The sequence below is a fragment of the Pezoporus occidentalis genome, unplaced genomic scaffold, assembly GCF_034315485.1.
Source record: "Pezoporus occidentalis ecotype Australia unplaced genomic scaffold, CSIRO_AGI_Poc_V1 ctg173, whole genome shotgun sequence".
NCBI lineage: Eukaryota > Metazoa > Chordata > Aves > Psittaciformes > Psittacidae > Pezoporus > Pezoporus occidentalis.
In genome coordinates, this window is record NW_026913565.1 from 932,445 (window position 1) to 948,965 (window position 16,521).

At 36.9% G+C, this 16,521-nt stretch overlaps 1 protein-coding gene across 3 annotated transcripts in view; it reads left to right on the forward strand.

Moving 5' to 3' along the window:
- The window catches only part of METTL15 (methyltransferase 15, mitochondrial 12S rRNA N4-cytidine), a 90,537-nt gene that overhangs the window by 65,044 nt on the left and 8,972 nt on the right, over positions 1 to 16,521 (forward strand). For 2 of the 3 annotated variants that reach the window (XM_062614229.1, XM_062614231.1), the window contains exons 4-5: positions 14,003 to 14,194; positions 16,247 to 16,425. In XM_062614229.1, coding sequence (XP_062470213.1) covers positions 14,003 to 14,194; positions 16,247 to 16,425 — 371 coding nt within the window. The remainder of the gene's footprint in view (positions 1 to 14,002; positions 14,195 to 16,246; positions 16,426 to 16,521) is intronic. The other variant, XM_062614232.1, reaches the window with a different exon arrangement.

Sequence of the window (16,521 nt, forward strand, 5' to 3'; positions counted from 1 at the left end):
ATCAAGTCTAGAAGACAAGAACTATATGTAATTTTTGATGAGAAAAATGGAGCATCAGAAAAATACCAAAGGCCACGTGAATTGAATAATTCAGGGTAGGACATTTTTAAGAGGAATAATAACTCAGCGGTGAAATAAGTGGAGAAGATGTAAAGGTGGAATGTGACAGGCAAAATAGCAAAGAACAGAAGTTAAATATTGGTTGACCATTCAACTGTAGTAGTTAAAATTTGCAGAGAAGGCAAGAAGAAGCTTTAGAGAAGTCCTCAGGGTATTCTTCAGGGTATCTAGCTCTAGGTGGAAGTATTGGGTAAAAGATACATATTGGGTTTTGTTGTTTAGAGGGAAAAACCCTGGACTATGCATGGTTGTGCATTGCTGTCTTGCTTCATTTTTTGCTTTACATCAAAAGCATATAATGCCATCTTTTACAGTTGCCGTGGGAAGTACTGTGGCTTTACACTTGTCTGTCCACTTAAGCATGAAATCAGTCAGTGAAAACACTTCTACATCTGCGCTGGTCCCTTCACACTCGGCTCTTCTGCACAGTATGGACCCTCCTGGAAATCACCCACTATTTGATTTTTGGTTTCTTCTTTTTCTTGTGACATCTGCGTTCAGCTTGGAGATAACATTTTCAATTCCTCATTTAAAATGGGCAAGACTTGCCTATGTCTAATTACGTTGCACATTTTCTTACCATGATTTTAATTGACAGGGACTTGTGTAATGTTTCTTGTCATATTTGGCCAGCCAAGATAATCTGAAAAAAAAATCCATGCAATTTTTGTGCATGCAGGAAAGGAAGCAAGGATGATTTAAGTCCTGTGGGTAATGCCTTCTGGTTCTCAGGAAGCAGTCTAACAATATGTATAACATGCAAAAAAAAGAAATGTGGGTTCTGTATGTTACACTCCTTTGAAAGATAAAACAAGTAGTTATCTACATACTGTATTTTTTCTGAGTTTTGGTTTTTTTTTTGATAGGTTTTAGATAAACTGAAGTTTATTGGAGGACCAAAAGATACTTTGGCATTCATGATATGAAGGAAGGAGAGTCAAAGATTACTTTTGCAGACTGAAGTAGAAAGTTTTCTGTATATACAAAATCTGGTTTATCGATGTAGAATATCACCTTACTAATGAACAGGCAGAAAAGAGTAGGTACTATATACTCTGCCTTTCAGAAATTATACCTGGGAGACTGTTGACTGCAGGGATAGGAGATAAAGGCATGAACTGGGGTATTCTGCCTGTATTTCTAGCACGAAGAAATAAATCTGTGATAAAAGAAAGAACCTCCTGCTGTAGTCTTAGAAGTTTCAGGAAATAAGATGGAAGAGAGAATGGAACGACACAGACAAAATACTGATCAGTCATTTTTTCTAAGAAATGGATCAGATGTTATGAACTTGAAATTTTACTGAAGAATTCTGGATCAAACATAGGAATGAAATAATTTCAACCCCGAATAATTTCCAGAGAAATTAAAAAAAAAAAAAAATCATGGATGTCAGAAGCATGGGGTTTAAACGATGTTAAGGAATTACCTGGTTGATTTTTTTTTTCCTTGATCTGAAATGAAATCAAATATGCTTCTTGAATTCCTACATTGTGTTTTCCTTCCCTGTTCTTAGAACCTTCTTAAGTAACATGAATTGCATAGATAATCTGTCTTGGTGATTTCGTGTGGTTTATACATGAGGAATTTTCCTAATGTCTAGCGCAGAGCTGCTTTGCTTCCACGTTAGCCCAGTATTCCTTGACTTGATTTTGCTTGACATACAGAATGACTGAATACTGATGTCTTTCACAACTTCTTATAGTGAAAACCATCCAGATCCCCTCCAGCCTTCTTTGATTCAGAAAGAAAACCAAAACAGAGCACGACAGTGTTTCCATATGAGTCATGTTTTTTAGCCACTTCTTACATTGGTCCCTGGATCTCTTTCAGATTTTGGACTTATTTTTAAAGCAGTGACTGGAAAACTTGGTCCAGTACTCCAGGTGATACCCAATTAGTTCTGTTGTGTAAAATACTTGACTCTTAATTTTGTTTATCAGACTTTTATTAGTTATAATGTGAAATATTGCTTTTTTTCCTGCATCTTCTAATGTAAGGTATTTTGTTGAAAGATGTAATTCTCCAGTTCTCTGAAGCTTTACAGTTCTATAAGCATATAAAAAGAATGACTTGTACCAGTCCCATGTTAGTGCAAGTAAAAATCCTGTTAGGTTACCTGCCAGCTTGGCTACACATTGTTTATAATTACTGGTTTGGTGTCTTTTAAACTACATAAATATACACTCTGACTTCCTAGTGTGCTACAATGTTATGTAGAACACTCATGATCTATAACTGTCTGCATTCAATGTTCACTACCCACAATCTATGCTTTGGATTTTTTATTTTTCTTAAACCAAATGTTTTTGTGGGTTTTGTGGTTTTGGTTTGGTTTTTTGTTGTTTTTTGTTCTGTTGTTTGGGGTTTTTTTTGTCCTTATGTACCGGTTTGTCAGTAGCCTCAAAAAAGAGGTGGTTGATGCCCCAAACCTGTCAGTGTTTAAGAGGCATTTGGAAAATGCCCTTAATAACATGCTTTAGCTTTTGATCAACTCTGAAGTTGTCAGGCTATTTGATTTAGATGGTTATTGTAGGTCCCTTCAAACTGCAAATTGTTCTATTCTGGTTTTCCAATCTTTGGTTTTCAAGGTGTTTTGTAAAGTGAGCCAGGTACTGCCTGGAAACGTGGGCCTATATGATGAAAGTACATTTAGATAAGATATTACGAAGAAATCCTTTGCTGTGAGGGTGTTGAGACCCTGGAGCAAGTTGCCCAGAGAAGCTGTGACTGCCCCATCCCTGGCAGTGTTCAATACCAGGTTGGATGGGGCTTGGAGCAACCTGGTCTAGTGGAAGGTATTCTTTTCCCTGGCAGGGGGTTGGAACTGGATGAGCTTTAAGGTCCCTTCCAACCCAAACTTTTCTGTAATGGAATCTTTCATCTGAATTTCTGAAATCCACAATGCCTGCATTAACATGTAGTGTAAGACAACAGGAGAGGTTGTGCTTTTGACCTGAGATATACACTGAGACAGAACAATAGCTCTGGGATCACTTGAGGGTTAATTTTGTAATTCAACTCCAGCTACACAGTTTGTAACAAGTCTAATAACCATACTGTGAGTATAACACAGAAGTCACTGGTATTGCAGGAGATATGTGGTGGGCATGGAATTTGCTGTGCCAAGTTCATGGCAGTGTTTTGCAGAGTAAAACTAGAGGTTAGCTTCTCCTAATGACAGGGAGTTCTGCTTTGATTGTAGTTGATATTTCCTTATTAGAAATGTTGTGTCTTTTAAGTTTCTTTTACAGAAGTCTTTCAAATGGAGTTGCACTTAATATTACAGTATGCCACCATAGGAAAGAATACACTCTAGCTAATACATTATATTGTTGAAATGGAATAGTAAGGTATTTAGTATTTCCTGTGAAAGATTTGAAATGTTAACAGTGCAAGTTGTAGGAACACCAGTGGAGCCATCTAGTGACTTTTGAGAAATTTAAGGATTTTCCATATTTTTGCCACAGCAAAGAGATATCTGTCAACAACACAAGGGTAATTTTTTTTTGCTTGAAGTGCTTGGTATTTATACTGATGTCAGTAGTCCAGCTTGTGAAAATGAATGCAAATGTTTTTGTATAGGAACAAAAATGAAACTTTCTTCCAGTGAAGGTTGTTTTACTCCATAACAAATTCTTTCTACTAAAAAAGCATTGTAGCAAATAGAGAGCAATGAAACTGTTGTTTACTGACGCTTCCAAAGAGAAACCTGAATCTGAACTGAAAAATCATTTATTTTGAGAATGTACAAAAATACCAAGCTGTGAACCAGCTTCTTTAATTTTTCAAGTCTTCATGATGAATGGTTACTTTATATCCTGCCAAGAATCCAACCTTAAGAACTTTGAGTCTTATATTTGTGCTCTGATGTGAAAGATGGAGTAATTTGTATGAAGTATGAAGTAAATCTATAAATGGTTCAGGACAAATTGTTTCGCTTTGTGTGACAAAACACAACCAAGGATCAGTGTTCCAGAGGTGTGTTAAACTGTGCTGGCTTTATGTGTTCAGACTTAAACAAGGAGATTTAGGTTGGATATAAGGAAGAAATTGTTTACTGTGAGGGTGGTGAGGCCCTGGAACAGGTTGCCCAAAGAAGTGGTAAATGCTCTATCCCTGTCAGCGTTCATGGCCAGGTTGAACTGGCTTGGAGCAGCCTGGTCTAGTGTGAGGTGTCCCTGTACATGCAGGGAGGTTGGAACTACATAATCTTAAGGTCCTTTCCAGCTTAAACCATTCTGTGGTTCTATGATCGAACTAAATACACAGTTGCTTCATCTTAATGTCAAACTTATCTTTATAATTCGGGGGGGGGAGGGACATACAAAACAAGATGAGTAATCCGTAGTGTTCTAGATAGAAGACTTAACTTGTTTAAAACCCTTTACCATCTTTATGAGCAATTTACACTAAAGCTTTTTACCTGCCTGAAGGGCTGCCATATAGCTGGAGTCCTTTGGAATTTCTGGGACACAAGTTAAAAGGCAAGAAATTTGATTAGATATTAGGGGAGGGGAAATAGCCATAAGGGTGGTAGTACTGGGAGAAGTTGCCTGGAGAGCTTGTTGAATCTTTATCTTTGGAGGTGTTGAAGGCTCAGCTGGACCTGGCCTTGAGTGACCTAGATAGGACAAAAGAAAATACTAGTCTGAGGAATCAGCTACTATGTGAAACAGATGGAAAACAGCTCATAAATGTAGAGAAGTAGAGCCTACAAAGTCCCAAGTCATGGAGTAGATTCAGAAATCTCTGGTTATCACTTTGAGGAAAATGAAGAGCAAGAAGACTTTTCACTGCTAACGTTATATATTCAGTTTAGGTTTTTCTAAAAATAAAATGACCTGCTTATACCTAAGGCGTGTGTTATTCTTAGGTTGGAGTATGTTTATACGTGTGTAGCATGTTATACGTGTGTAGCAAGTATAACATGTATATGTCATGATAATTTTAAGTAAACATTTTAGGGGTGAGCTTTACAATGGAGAATTGCAATAGCTGCCCAAACATAAATCTCCTGTAAGAGACCTGTAGATCATTGAATCCAATCGCCTGGTATTAGAAGCCACTGCATAATTTAATCTCGTTCACTGTGCTCTATCTTAAAAGTAATTAGGAGTTCTATATGCAGTGCTCCAGCTATTCCAGACTCTCATTTTTCATTATATGAAACTTTCTTTAAATTTCCGGGTAGTTACCTAATTTAATTTTAGTTGAATAAAATTAACTAATAGTTGATTAATGTCTGTTAGCCCTTTTTTCTCCCTGACATTTAAAATACTCTGTGGAGAATATTAACATCTATTCTTGACCTTCTTTTTGTATGCACAACAAGTCTAGGCCTTTTTTTTTTTTTTTTTTTTTATACTTTCATCTCATAAGAATAGCTCTCATTTCTTCTAGTCATCCTATTAGAGCTTCTCTGTGCCAGTTCCACTTTGAGTTGCTCTATTTAGGTAAGGCTCCCATAATGGCTTATGATACTCCGGATGAAGTCTTACCACTAATACTTTTCTATTCCTGATGAAAAGATTTCTGACTTGTACTTCCAAGGATTTTGTTTCCTTTTATATGGCTGTGTTCATGCTGTGGTTTACTGTTCATTCTATGGCCAAATAAAACTTCATGTTCCTTTTCCTCACGGCTAAGGCCAGATGATGAGCTTTCAGCTCATGCAACATTTTTTTTTCTGGCACTTCATAGTTTCACATGTGATGGTTTTCAGCTCCTCACATTTTTCCTTGGCCATTTCTTTATGAACTTCGTAGTCCTTTACTGGGATATTCAAAATGAATGTAACTAGATTGTGACATTGCCTCTTCTAGGTTAATAGAAACTTGACTACAAATGCTTTTTGACTATGGGTTTTTATGGCTCATACTTCATGGTAGTTTAAATGGACTTATGCAGCAGCTTCTGTTCTGATAGTCTGCCAGTCACATTTGTATACTTCCATGTCATTTCAACTATATGGTGCCTTTTTAACTTAAGCTGTTCATTTTGGCTGCTTGAAAGAAAATCAGTGTTGATTCGGTAACTGCTCAGTTGCCTTTGACACCTGGCGGAGGTGACTCACTATTGTTTTATGTCTGGATGTTGTCTTGTTGCACAAGTGGGGGGACTTTATTTTTTAATCTCAATTGGATATATTTATTTTCCCAGTAGAGAGAAACAGCAGTAATTTAAAATTGTGTGTATACTTTCAGGACTAAACATTAATCTATTAAATATTCTCTTACTTCAGATACTTACAACTTGAGACTTTGTTGTCGCCTGCAGGGGCAAGTGACTAGGCCGTGCATGTGATCTATGTGCATAAAAACCCACAAAGGTGGTTAAAATTAGGGTGTTTCACCAAACCCAGTAACTATTTTTATTTCCTATTTATTCCTATTTATTTAAGAAATAATTTGCATAGATTCTGGATGATTGCTGTGTAGGAGGAAAGTCCCATCTGAAGGCAGCAACTCATGACTTATATAGTAGGAACGTCAATAGACAAAACACTGATTGTCAGGAAAGACTGTCACAGGTGAAATGCAGCTATATTTTTCAGATGTTATTACAAGATATTTTATCAAGGAGATAACAGAATTTAGTAAGGAATTGCCTTAGGGCATGCTAACGACGTGGTGTCCACAGAGCATCAAGATGTTAATGGTTCATAAACAAACCAATTTTATGATTGCACTCTGAAATTGAAACTAGAAAATGTTCAAGGTAGCTGGGAAAGTGAATTGCTTTAAGACAGCTTTTTAAGTTAAAAGCATTCTTAATTGTTTAAATTCCATTTGTTTGTCTAACTTTAGTAGGTTTTCAGAACTTCATGTTTTACAGTGTAACTAAAAATTTGTTATTTTAGTAAATGTATTTTCAGATACAGTATTTGAAAATTCTGACTTCAAGGTTTCAATCTGATGAGCTAGTAAAGTGCTCCTTTTCAGGAAGTTCTTTCCTGTGAGGGTGGTAAAGCACTGGCAGAGATTGCCCAGAGAAGCTGTGGGTGACCCATCCCTGGCAGTGTTGGACAGGGCTTGGAGCAACCTGGTCTAGTGGAAGGTGTCCCTACCTGTGGCAGGGGGTTGGAAATGGATGAGCTTTGAAGTCCCTTCCAACCCAAACCATTCTACAATTCTATGAAAACATGCATGTAAAACTTAGAAACTTTGAGTACATTATTTTCTTTCTATGAATGGAATTTCCATGTATTTCTGTCAATGTTATGAGAGGCAAATACTGATTTAATTTTCAAGTGCTTTGTAATTTGGAACAAATTTTCAGAGTTTGTAAATTCCAAAGTAACAAGTACAATTTAACACGGTAAAGTAACCATATTGTGTCAAGAATGGGTAGTAGAAGCAAAGGAGCCTTGAAGAGCAGATTTTTGTGGCTTCTGTAATTTCCAACTGAGTGATGTCCCTACTTCCACTTCTGACCTCATTTGCATTCCTTTTGTGTTCTTCTTCTCATTTCTTCTTCCCGCTATTAGGAGCATATAGCTGGGAGATGTGACACTGTCCAATTGATGGGCAGACAGCTTAATGCTTAAGATGGGAGTCAATTATGAGATAGCTTAGATAAGAATGACAGGAGGGAAGAAAATCTTGTTTCATTTGTAATAAATTCCTGATGCCAGGTGTATTCATCCTTAATGTCCTAAGGTTTAACTACCATGTCAAACAAAGAAATAGTTTGTCAAAGGAAATAAAAATCCTCTAAGGCTTTATCAGGCCACTCCAATACTGTCAGCTGCTGAAGGAAAAAAGACCTTCTGTGGGTCCATTTCTTATGTAATAGTATTGCCTCTAAGCCTTCAGGTTCAGGCTCATATTTTGTTAATCAGGAAAAGGTTATGCTTATATATTTCCTAGTATGTGTAGCAGCAGGTCTGTCCAAGCAGCAATTAAGGCGCTCTTGAGCAAGCTCTCTGCATGAATAGACCACTTAAGAATGCCAGAATTTGTGATGTGGAAAAGTATTGTGTAAATTTGCGTTGTTAGCTAAATTAGAAAATTGAACAATAGCTTCATTTGCTACACTCTTCTGCAGGGAGGAAAGAGAGATGCTTTTTTACATGCTGTATGTCTGGGTTTTTATACGAGTCTTACAAAGTGTAAATCAAATTGTAATAGGATTAATTTTAAAACAATGGAATGTGTGTGCTATAGGTAAGAGTAGCCTTTTGGCAGTTCATTGCATCCTGCTTTGTAAATCATCAGTGTAGGTTTTCTCAATGTCATGTTTTATATGCAGATAAATATGTCAAGAAAGTAAACCTTTTATTCAGCTAATGAATGAATACCCTTGGCAGCTGGATAGCTATATTCTAATCTTGGGAGCTGACTGCAAGATTATTTTGCACTTTCTTTATAATCCTTTGTTTAGGAACAGATTTTTATGTATTTCTGTAATTATTTAGATGGGGAAGTACTTTGTGTTCCTTGGAGATTGTGTGGGAACATGGGAGAGAATGCACACCAGTAGAAGAGCCAGGAGTGTAAAGAAAGCTGGTCAGCTTGAAAGTTAAAATCATTGCTAATAAAGCTAAGGGTCACAATGAGTGTTTGATAGACCTGAGAGATATTCACCTGTTCTTGCATTATGTCCACTGAACCTTGTCAAACTAGACTGTCCTGTTGCTGCGAAGGCTCAACTAACACATGCCTCAAACTAAATCCCCAGATGGGGCAATGTAAATGTAGAGAAATATTTATGGTTATTCTGATGGGTGGTATTCTTACCCTTTGCGGTGTCAGGCCTCAAGGTGAAAAGCAAAACATTCTAATGGCCTGTTTTTACGGGCGCAGAATATTATGTATCATACGTGTATCATGTAATAAAGGTGCCAAACTATGTTATGTGCTTTATAAAAAAAGATTTAGCTCTCGCTAGCTGCAAATTGCATAAAATAATATAATTTGCTCTTATTACTCAGCAAAAATTTGTGTTACTTAGGAAGCTCAAAAATACATTTTCTCAAATTTTGGTGAGGCATATAATTTCGAAATTTGCCTTAATAATCACAAGTTTTATTCTATCACTCTTTTATTTGCTCAATGAGAAATTGCCTCCTTAATGTGTAATTTTTCATATATATTTTTGACAGGATTAGACATAAGTACTATGAAAGAAGTCTAATGTGGTCAGATTTCTGATGTACTCTATGGAAATTATCATTGCTGTTTGTGCTTTTGATTAAATAATATTTTCCTTTAATTGAAAGAGTATTTATGGTTCCTTCAATTTAGAACAATAGTTTTTTTTTTCTGAAATTGTGCTTGTGGATGAAATCATGGAATGCATGCTTTATAAAAAGTAAAAATGAACATTAAAATAATGATCAAACTGTTTTGAACCATCCTAACCATTTCTTAGAGGTAGAGTAAGATGATAGGTGTTACAGAGTAATAAGCACAACAATTTCCAGTTAAGATGCTGAAAGTTCTGGGATTTATGACTGAAATACTTTGTGGTGTGCTTCCAAGTGTGCCTGGCCCAGTGCAGCCATGGGGGATAGTCCCAGCTATCTGACAGCAGCTGATTGACCAAGGTGAAGTGAGGCAGTGACATCACGCCACGTCTGTACCAATGTCCCCATTAAGTCTGATGCTAATTGGCACTCCTCATGGCAGTCTCAGAGGGCTTACTGAATGAACCAAAGCACCAGATTGGTCTCCTTGTTTGATGTGCATTGGCAGAGTTAGTTGGAAAACTTCTTTTTCCCAGTTCTCTCAAAGAAACTATTTATTCTGGTTGAGTGGAAGGTGTTGACAAGGGATCATTGCTTTCTGACTTTCTGTGTATTCATACATAGACTGTAAGGGGAGCAGTGGTGAAAGATCGAGTATGGGTATATACGCATAAAAAATGCTGAACCATGAAAGCATAATCGTACTTGTCTGGGGAATTAGTTGGATGATTGGTGTCACAGCAACCTCTGCGACAACAGAGAGCAACTAGATAGGGGAAAGACTTTTTCTGTTTATTTTGAAGAAGCTGTGTTCGTGCTTTACTTTGTTCCTGTGCTCATCCCTCTTAGCCAAGTAAAATAAAAAAGAAATATTTTTATAAAGCGTTGCAGAATACCAGAGGTTAACTGGAAGCAGAAGAGCCTGAAATGCGTTAGGAGACTTCAAACTTTTTCTCATTCAGTTCTTTCATATAATTGAGAAGTGTGGATCCAATGCCATCTATCAGAATTACTATGCTGTGTGTCATAGTATAATATAATATGCTGTGTTATGACCTGAACAAAGGGTTCTGAACCCAAGTTTCTGTGTTATTTTTCCAACAGTAGCAAACAGTACAAGAACTCTAGAGGTTGTAGCACAGTGAAATCTATTAAGGCCCCAACATGTAGCAGCTGAAAGAACTTACTATTTTTTAAAATCCATGGTCCCAGTGTTTTTAAGATATTTTTTCTTGGAGAATGTCACAATTAATAAAGAGAGAGTAAGTACATTGAATATTTTGCAACTTTAGAGTTTGTTTGACTGTAGCAGTTGGGAGTTTATAAAAAATGACCATGCTGTTGCTGCGCACACAAACATAAGCCAAATGAGAGCTAAACATATGACAGGTATTGTCTGCCTTTTTTTTTTTTTACAGCTTTCTACATAGGAATCTTCAAGTCATTCAGTATTAAATCCTGCAAATCTTATTTCCTCATATATGACAGGGGCTAAAAGCTCTTAATGGTTGTTTTGTTTCTAAAATATTCTGAATCTGTGAAGTACTGTTCAAGTGTTGAGTTTAAATATTTTCTCTTCAGTAGGTTAATTGGATTTAGTTAGATTGTAATCTTCAAAGATCACCTAAAATAACTAAAATAGTCTCTATGTGGCCCTTTTTCATCTTAACAGCTTTTGGTAGACTCACCCCTCTTCAGTCTTGGTCTGTAATGTTTCAATGTGCTCTCTCTTCTCAGGGGTTTTCGAACTATAAGCTTGGCTGGTTTATTTGGTATTTAAGGATGTTTCCTGGTTTACCTTTCCACCTTTATCTACTGTGCACTGGTTCTCTAATATATTAAGACAGAGAAGGTAATAGGCAGATTTTCCCAATAGTTAAGTGGGGTCATGGAATATAAATCCTGTCATGCCCAAAGGAAGGAAACATTGGAATGCTGAAAAAGAAAGCAAGAAGCATTTCTATGTACCTAGTGAGAGCAGAAGGTGTGTGACTGTAGGAAATAAGCATTTTTAGTATAGGGTACACAGATTTTATTATTTATTTTAGGTTATTCTGGAAACAGGATTTACAGATGTTGAAATCAAAAATCTGAAGGCAAAAGGAATTGAGGTTAAATTAAGTATTTTTAGAGAAAATTATGTGTAACAGTTATTATTTGAACGTAGGCATAAAGTATAGTAGACAGGGAAGTGTTTTATTATTTTCTAATAAATTCTTCTGATTGCTTGGTAAAATATTTTTCTATAGAAAACTGTGCTGTGCCCATAATTTAATAGATTAGTCCTTGCCATCACTATAATCTTTATTACTATCCTATCAAAAAGGGGCTGATATTTGTATCCTTTCATGAGGTAATAAATCTTTCATAGCTGTGTGCTTGGTTTGATTAATTCAAATGCATGAGATACCAAAGATGGTTAAAATTGTTTCCTCTAGTCCACAAAGAAACAGGAATTCAGAGAACTGTCCTGAACCTTCTAATATAATGTCATTATCATCTCATGAGCAGCATCTGGTTTTAGTAAAGAGCTCGGTTCATTGAGACACCTACATTTGCTACTGATGCAAAAATGCAGTGTCTAACAAACAGGTTATAAACAGAAGCTAGAATTTCACCACTGAAAGACTGGTATCAAAATGTCCATCTTGTTCTTTTTCAATATATTTTTTAGTTGCAAACTCCAAAACACTTCCTAGCTGAAGTGTCTCTTGACCAAAGAGTAAATTTCAACTCTACTTTAAATATGTTTCTCTGCTAATTATCTTCTAATCACAAAGTGTTGGCAGACCACAAAATCAAAGGTGCTGTCCCAAACAGCCATCTACTTAATGACTTGTTTAAAGGAACCTAATAAAAATTCTAGCAAGTTACAAATATAGTTCAGAGTAATTTTTCACTTGAGTTGGTAGCATAATACTGCACTAGTTCGTGCATTACTGTCTGCTGGGGGAACTGGACAATTGCAATTAGTAATTTTTTTTTCCAGATCTCATTTATTTTGATCTGCCTCATACTGGATTTTACAACTTGTGCAAATGAATGTACTTTAAAGTCAGAAACACTGCCCAGTTGGACAGAGTGGTACAGATCTTCAAGAAAATTCCTCTCATTATGTTAAGGAGAAATAGAACCTCAAAGCTATAACTAAATAGTTTAAATTGGTTTAAATATGTTAAGTGGGTCGTTGTGCTTTTCAGGAACTGTCAGTTCTCATTAAGCTGAATAGTTGTATTTAATTATGTGCTGGACAGTAATCAATTCAAAAATGCATTATGTGTGATGGTGATATCCCTCATGAAATCTGTTCATCCAAGGTATTTCCCAGGTTTTGTGCTCTGCTAAATAGGTTGATTCATTCTGCTGTAATGAGGATACTGTTGTGTGGCTTAAATGTTCTTCCATATGCTTATGTTCATAACTTCTTCCTTTTTTTTTTTTTTTTGTGTGCTCTCTCTCTGTTCCCTATAAAATCTTGGTACCATTTTCTCACTCCCAATTGGATGGCTGCAAAATAGGTTCATACACTATTTTAAAACCATAGCCACTGGAGTTGACAAAATTGTGTTTAAATTGCTACAGTTGAAGTGTGAAAGGATATATGGGCAGTTGTCCTTTTGTAGCTGACACAGTTAAAGGAGTTGCTCCCCATCCATTCACTGCTACCCATGTAATTTAAATAAAATCCTATGAGTTAATTTAGTGAAGCTTGTAATAATTCAAAGCCAGTCAGTGGGCCTGAAGAGCAGTCATCCAAGCTGTAATCAGCACTTGGCTGCTTGTTAGGTGCACAAATACGTTATTTTACAGGTACTGCTTAAAAATGTGGCAACATGATGGTTAATCTTTTCAAATCTGTGAAATTCCTTGACAGTTTGAGAGGTAGATAAAGTAAATTATTAAATTGTAAGTCACTTCATATATAAGTAAGAACCTAAAGTCCAGGTTTAGATGCCCAAGAAAGCATTTGGCACCTCAGAGATGTCATCTTCATCCTTGCCATGCCACCTTCCCTGCCAGTATGAGAATATTAAGCAAGAACCACCTTAAATTTATGAAAAAAAAAATGCTAAGCAGAAAATTGCATCTAAAACTCTACTCACTCCAGTGACTAGGTGCCTGACTTGAAACTACACTAAAGTATTTGTTTATGATACAGTGTGCCTCATCTGCTCAATGATTTTTGAAACAGCAAATACCACTAAAAGCAAAGGTGCTTGTCCCATCGCAGGAGCCCAGGATTTTTGTTTCCTGGTAGGTGCTATTAGCCCCAAGGCTGTGCAGTCATGTTCCATTTTGTCTGCTCCTCCTCTAGGTCCAAGAAATGTTACTTGTTTTTGCACTATGGCCTCACTTGACTGAGGGCCCTGCTCAGCACAGCAGGCACCTTGGTGGTTGTGGCAATCCTGATGAATGTGAAAGGCATCCCTTAGAGTTCCTGTGTGCTGAAAAAATGTCAGGTTTCCATTTCTTGAAATCAAGAAGGAAGGGAGTAAAGAGTTAAAGAAGCTTAAGTAGCTGCTGATGGGTGGGTTGTACCAGTTTTCAGTGTTGACATATGAAAAGTACTTAAGCTATTACTTTGGGAATAGCCCTGTTGCTTCTGAGACAAGCAAGTGCTACTAATTCCTGCTGTACAAAAGGACACTGCAGTGTTAAAATTAAGCCTATTTATTTGTTGCTTTCTCACAGGAAACAGATTCGAGCTCTTCTAGGACAGTTTAGCCAGTCAGAGGCTTTGTTAATCTCTGCTGGATTAGAGCCAGGGACTCTAGATGGAGTTCTCTTGGATGCTGGCTGTTCTTCTATGCAATTTGATACACCTGAAAGAGGATTTTCCTTGCAAAAGGATGGACCTTTGGACATGAGGATGGATTGGGACAGGTACCCACTAATAAAATATTTCTCCTTGAAACTCAAAAACTATATGCTCAGGATCCCCCATTCATTTAATTTCTACTTAAAATGAAGAATTTTCATCATCAAAACACATTTAATTTAACAGGAGAATGCCTCCTTTCTTTTGCCACAGAGCTTTTTTCAGTCTCAATACTTAGAACCCTGGTTATCATCTTTCCCTTCTTTGAAATAAGAGGAATGTTGTTGATGAGTACTTAAACCAGTAACATTTTTGTTAACTATGCCATTAAAATTTTACAGTTTCAGTGTGTTTGGAGTTACAGGGGATCTCACTTTCAGAGCCATGTCTTCTCCCTGTTATTCCTGCAGTTTCTCAGACTGTATGTGGTCTGTAGGCTCACAACCCCTTAGTGCAGTCCCTTTCCTTTTCTGCTACACTTACTATTTGTGGAACCTTCACCTGAGCACGTTCAGTTGCTCCCTCAGGAAAGGAGCAGCCTTCCTCTTTTTCTGCAATGGCCATCTGACCCAGTTACTGCTCTCTAAAAGGAAGGTAATGGAAAATAAATAAAATCAATCCCATCCATGATATCTGCCAATCGAAATCAAATAGCAGCGCTGCTTTTAACACACCAATCTACTGTTGTCTTCCATGCCCCTATATTTATTGCAGGCTTTCTTTAGCAATATTATAAGCTTCCTTTCACATTCTGTGTGGAGGAGTCACATCAGGCTTGCTTACTTATCAAATTAGCAGTTACTAAATAAATTACCTCTATTTAAATTGCTAGAATTGGTGTCTAGAATGAAAATCAATGATGGAACGATAATTTCTTCTTTATGTAGCAGTTTTCATCTTCAGACAACCCAATATATTTCTGTAGCCCTCTGCTTTTCACTTGACCAACCAGAGACCTCTGCTGTATAGATGATGCAGTAATTGCCTAATGCATTATTTCTTGCATTGTGTTTTGATGAACCTGTAGTCTCAAGAAATGTCATTTGATCTTTCATTGCTCACACAGAGCCGAAGGGAAGCCTCAGCTTCTAAGGAATTATCACATTCATGTTAAGTCTTAACACAGCAAATTTCATGATAGTTGCTTTCTCTGGTTCTGTGTGAAAAGCTCACGTGTTCCTCCTGGGATTCAGCCCTCTGCCTGCAAGAATCTGAACTCCAGGCTTGTATTTGCATCGTGAGAATACGTACATGGAACAGGAGCATCAGAACAAAGGATACCTGTGGCATAACAAAAGCCTTACCTGACGGTTGTTGCTATGATACTGCTTAGCTCCAAGTTTTGTTATCTTTTGTAAGATACTGCAGGAGGGTAATAAATGCCTGAGAAATATTCTGCACATTCATGTCTTTGTAGAAGAGAATTTATTAAGTAGGTTGTAAGTTTTTTTCTGATTGGTAAACCAACATATGATGGTCATAAAGCACCTGGAACTTTTTCAATAGCAAAGGGGCAGACGTTTAAAAAACAATAAATGTGTGGCTTATACTGTTGATACTGTAATAATTCCTGTCATTTGTAATATTAGGTAATTTCTATTCTCTCAAAACAGTATTTGAATATAAATGCTTATGGCTTTTACTGAAAAGTAAAGTTAAATAATTTTCATGAGCAATTGTTTTTGTAGCAGTAGATGTGAAAGAAAAGATCCTTGAGATCATTTCTGACTAGAAATGAACACGTAATGCAAGGTGACTAAAAGGAACCAGTAACGGTCAGGTTTATATTTTGAAGCTGGCTAAATAAAAAGTCACACAGCATTTCCATCGTATTGAAATGTGTTTTTTCTTGTCAACTCATTAAGCATAGTTTATGATATGAAAGTTTTGGGTGTTCTAATTGGTGTTAAGGAGCAAACCCCATTTAAACTGGCAAGAGAAAAGATTGAAAAGGTGGAAGCTATCTCTGTTTTCATAGGGTTGCTGTCTCTTATTTGAAAACCTCAAAGGCACTTGTATGCAGTGTGTGTGTTTGACTTTGTCTTAATGCTATGAAGCTTCACCTCTTGTCAATGAAAACTGACGTCAGTGAACTAATTGGCTCTTCTTGTGCGTAGGTACCCTGACATGCCCACTGCTGCTGATGTTGTGAATGCTTTAGATCAACAGGCGCTTGCGTCCATCCTGAGAACATATGGGGAGGAGAGACACGCCAAGAAAATCGCTTCAGCTATCGTTCAGGCACGCAGCATATACCCCATCACCAGGACTCAGCAGCTTGCAAGCATTGTTGCAGGTACCCTCATTAATTCTTCACAGTGGCTGAGAAGAAAAAGGTATTAATCCCCAAACTCCCAGAGGGATCTATTTGTACTTGAAATCATACAGGATC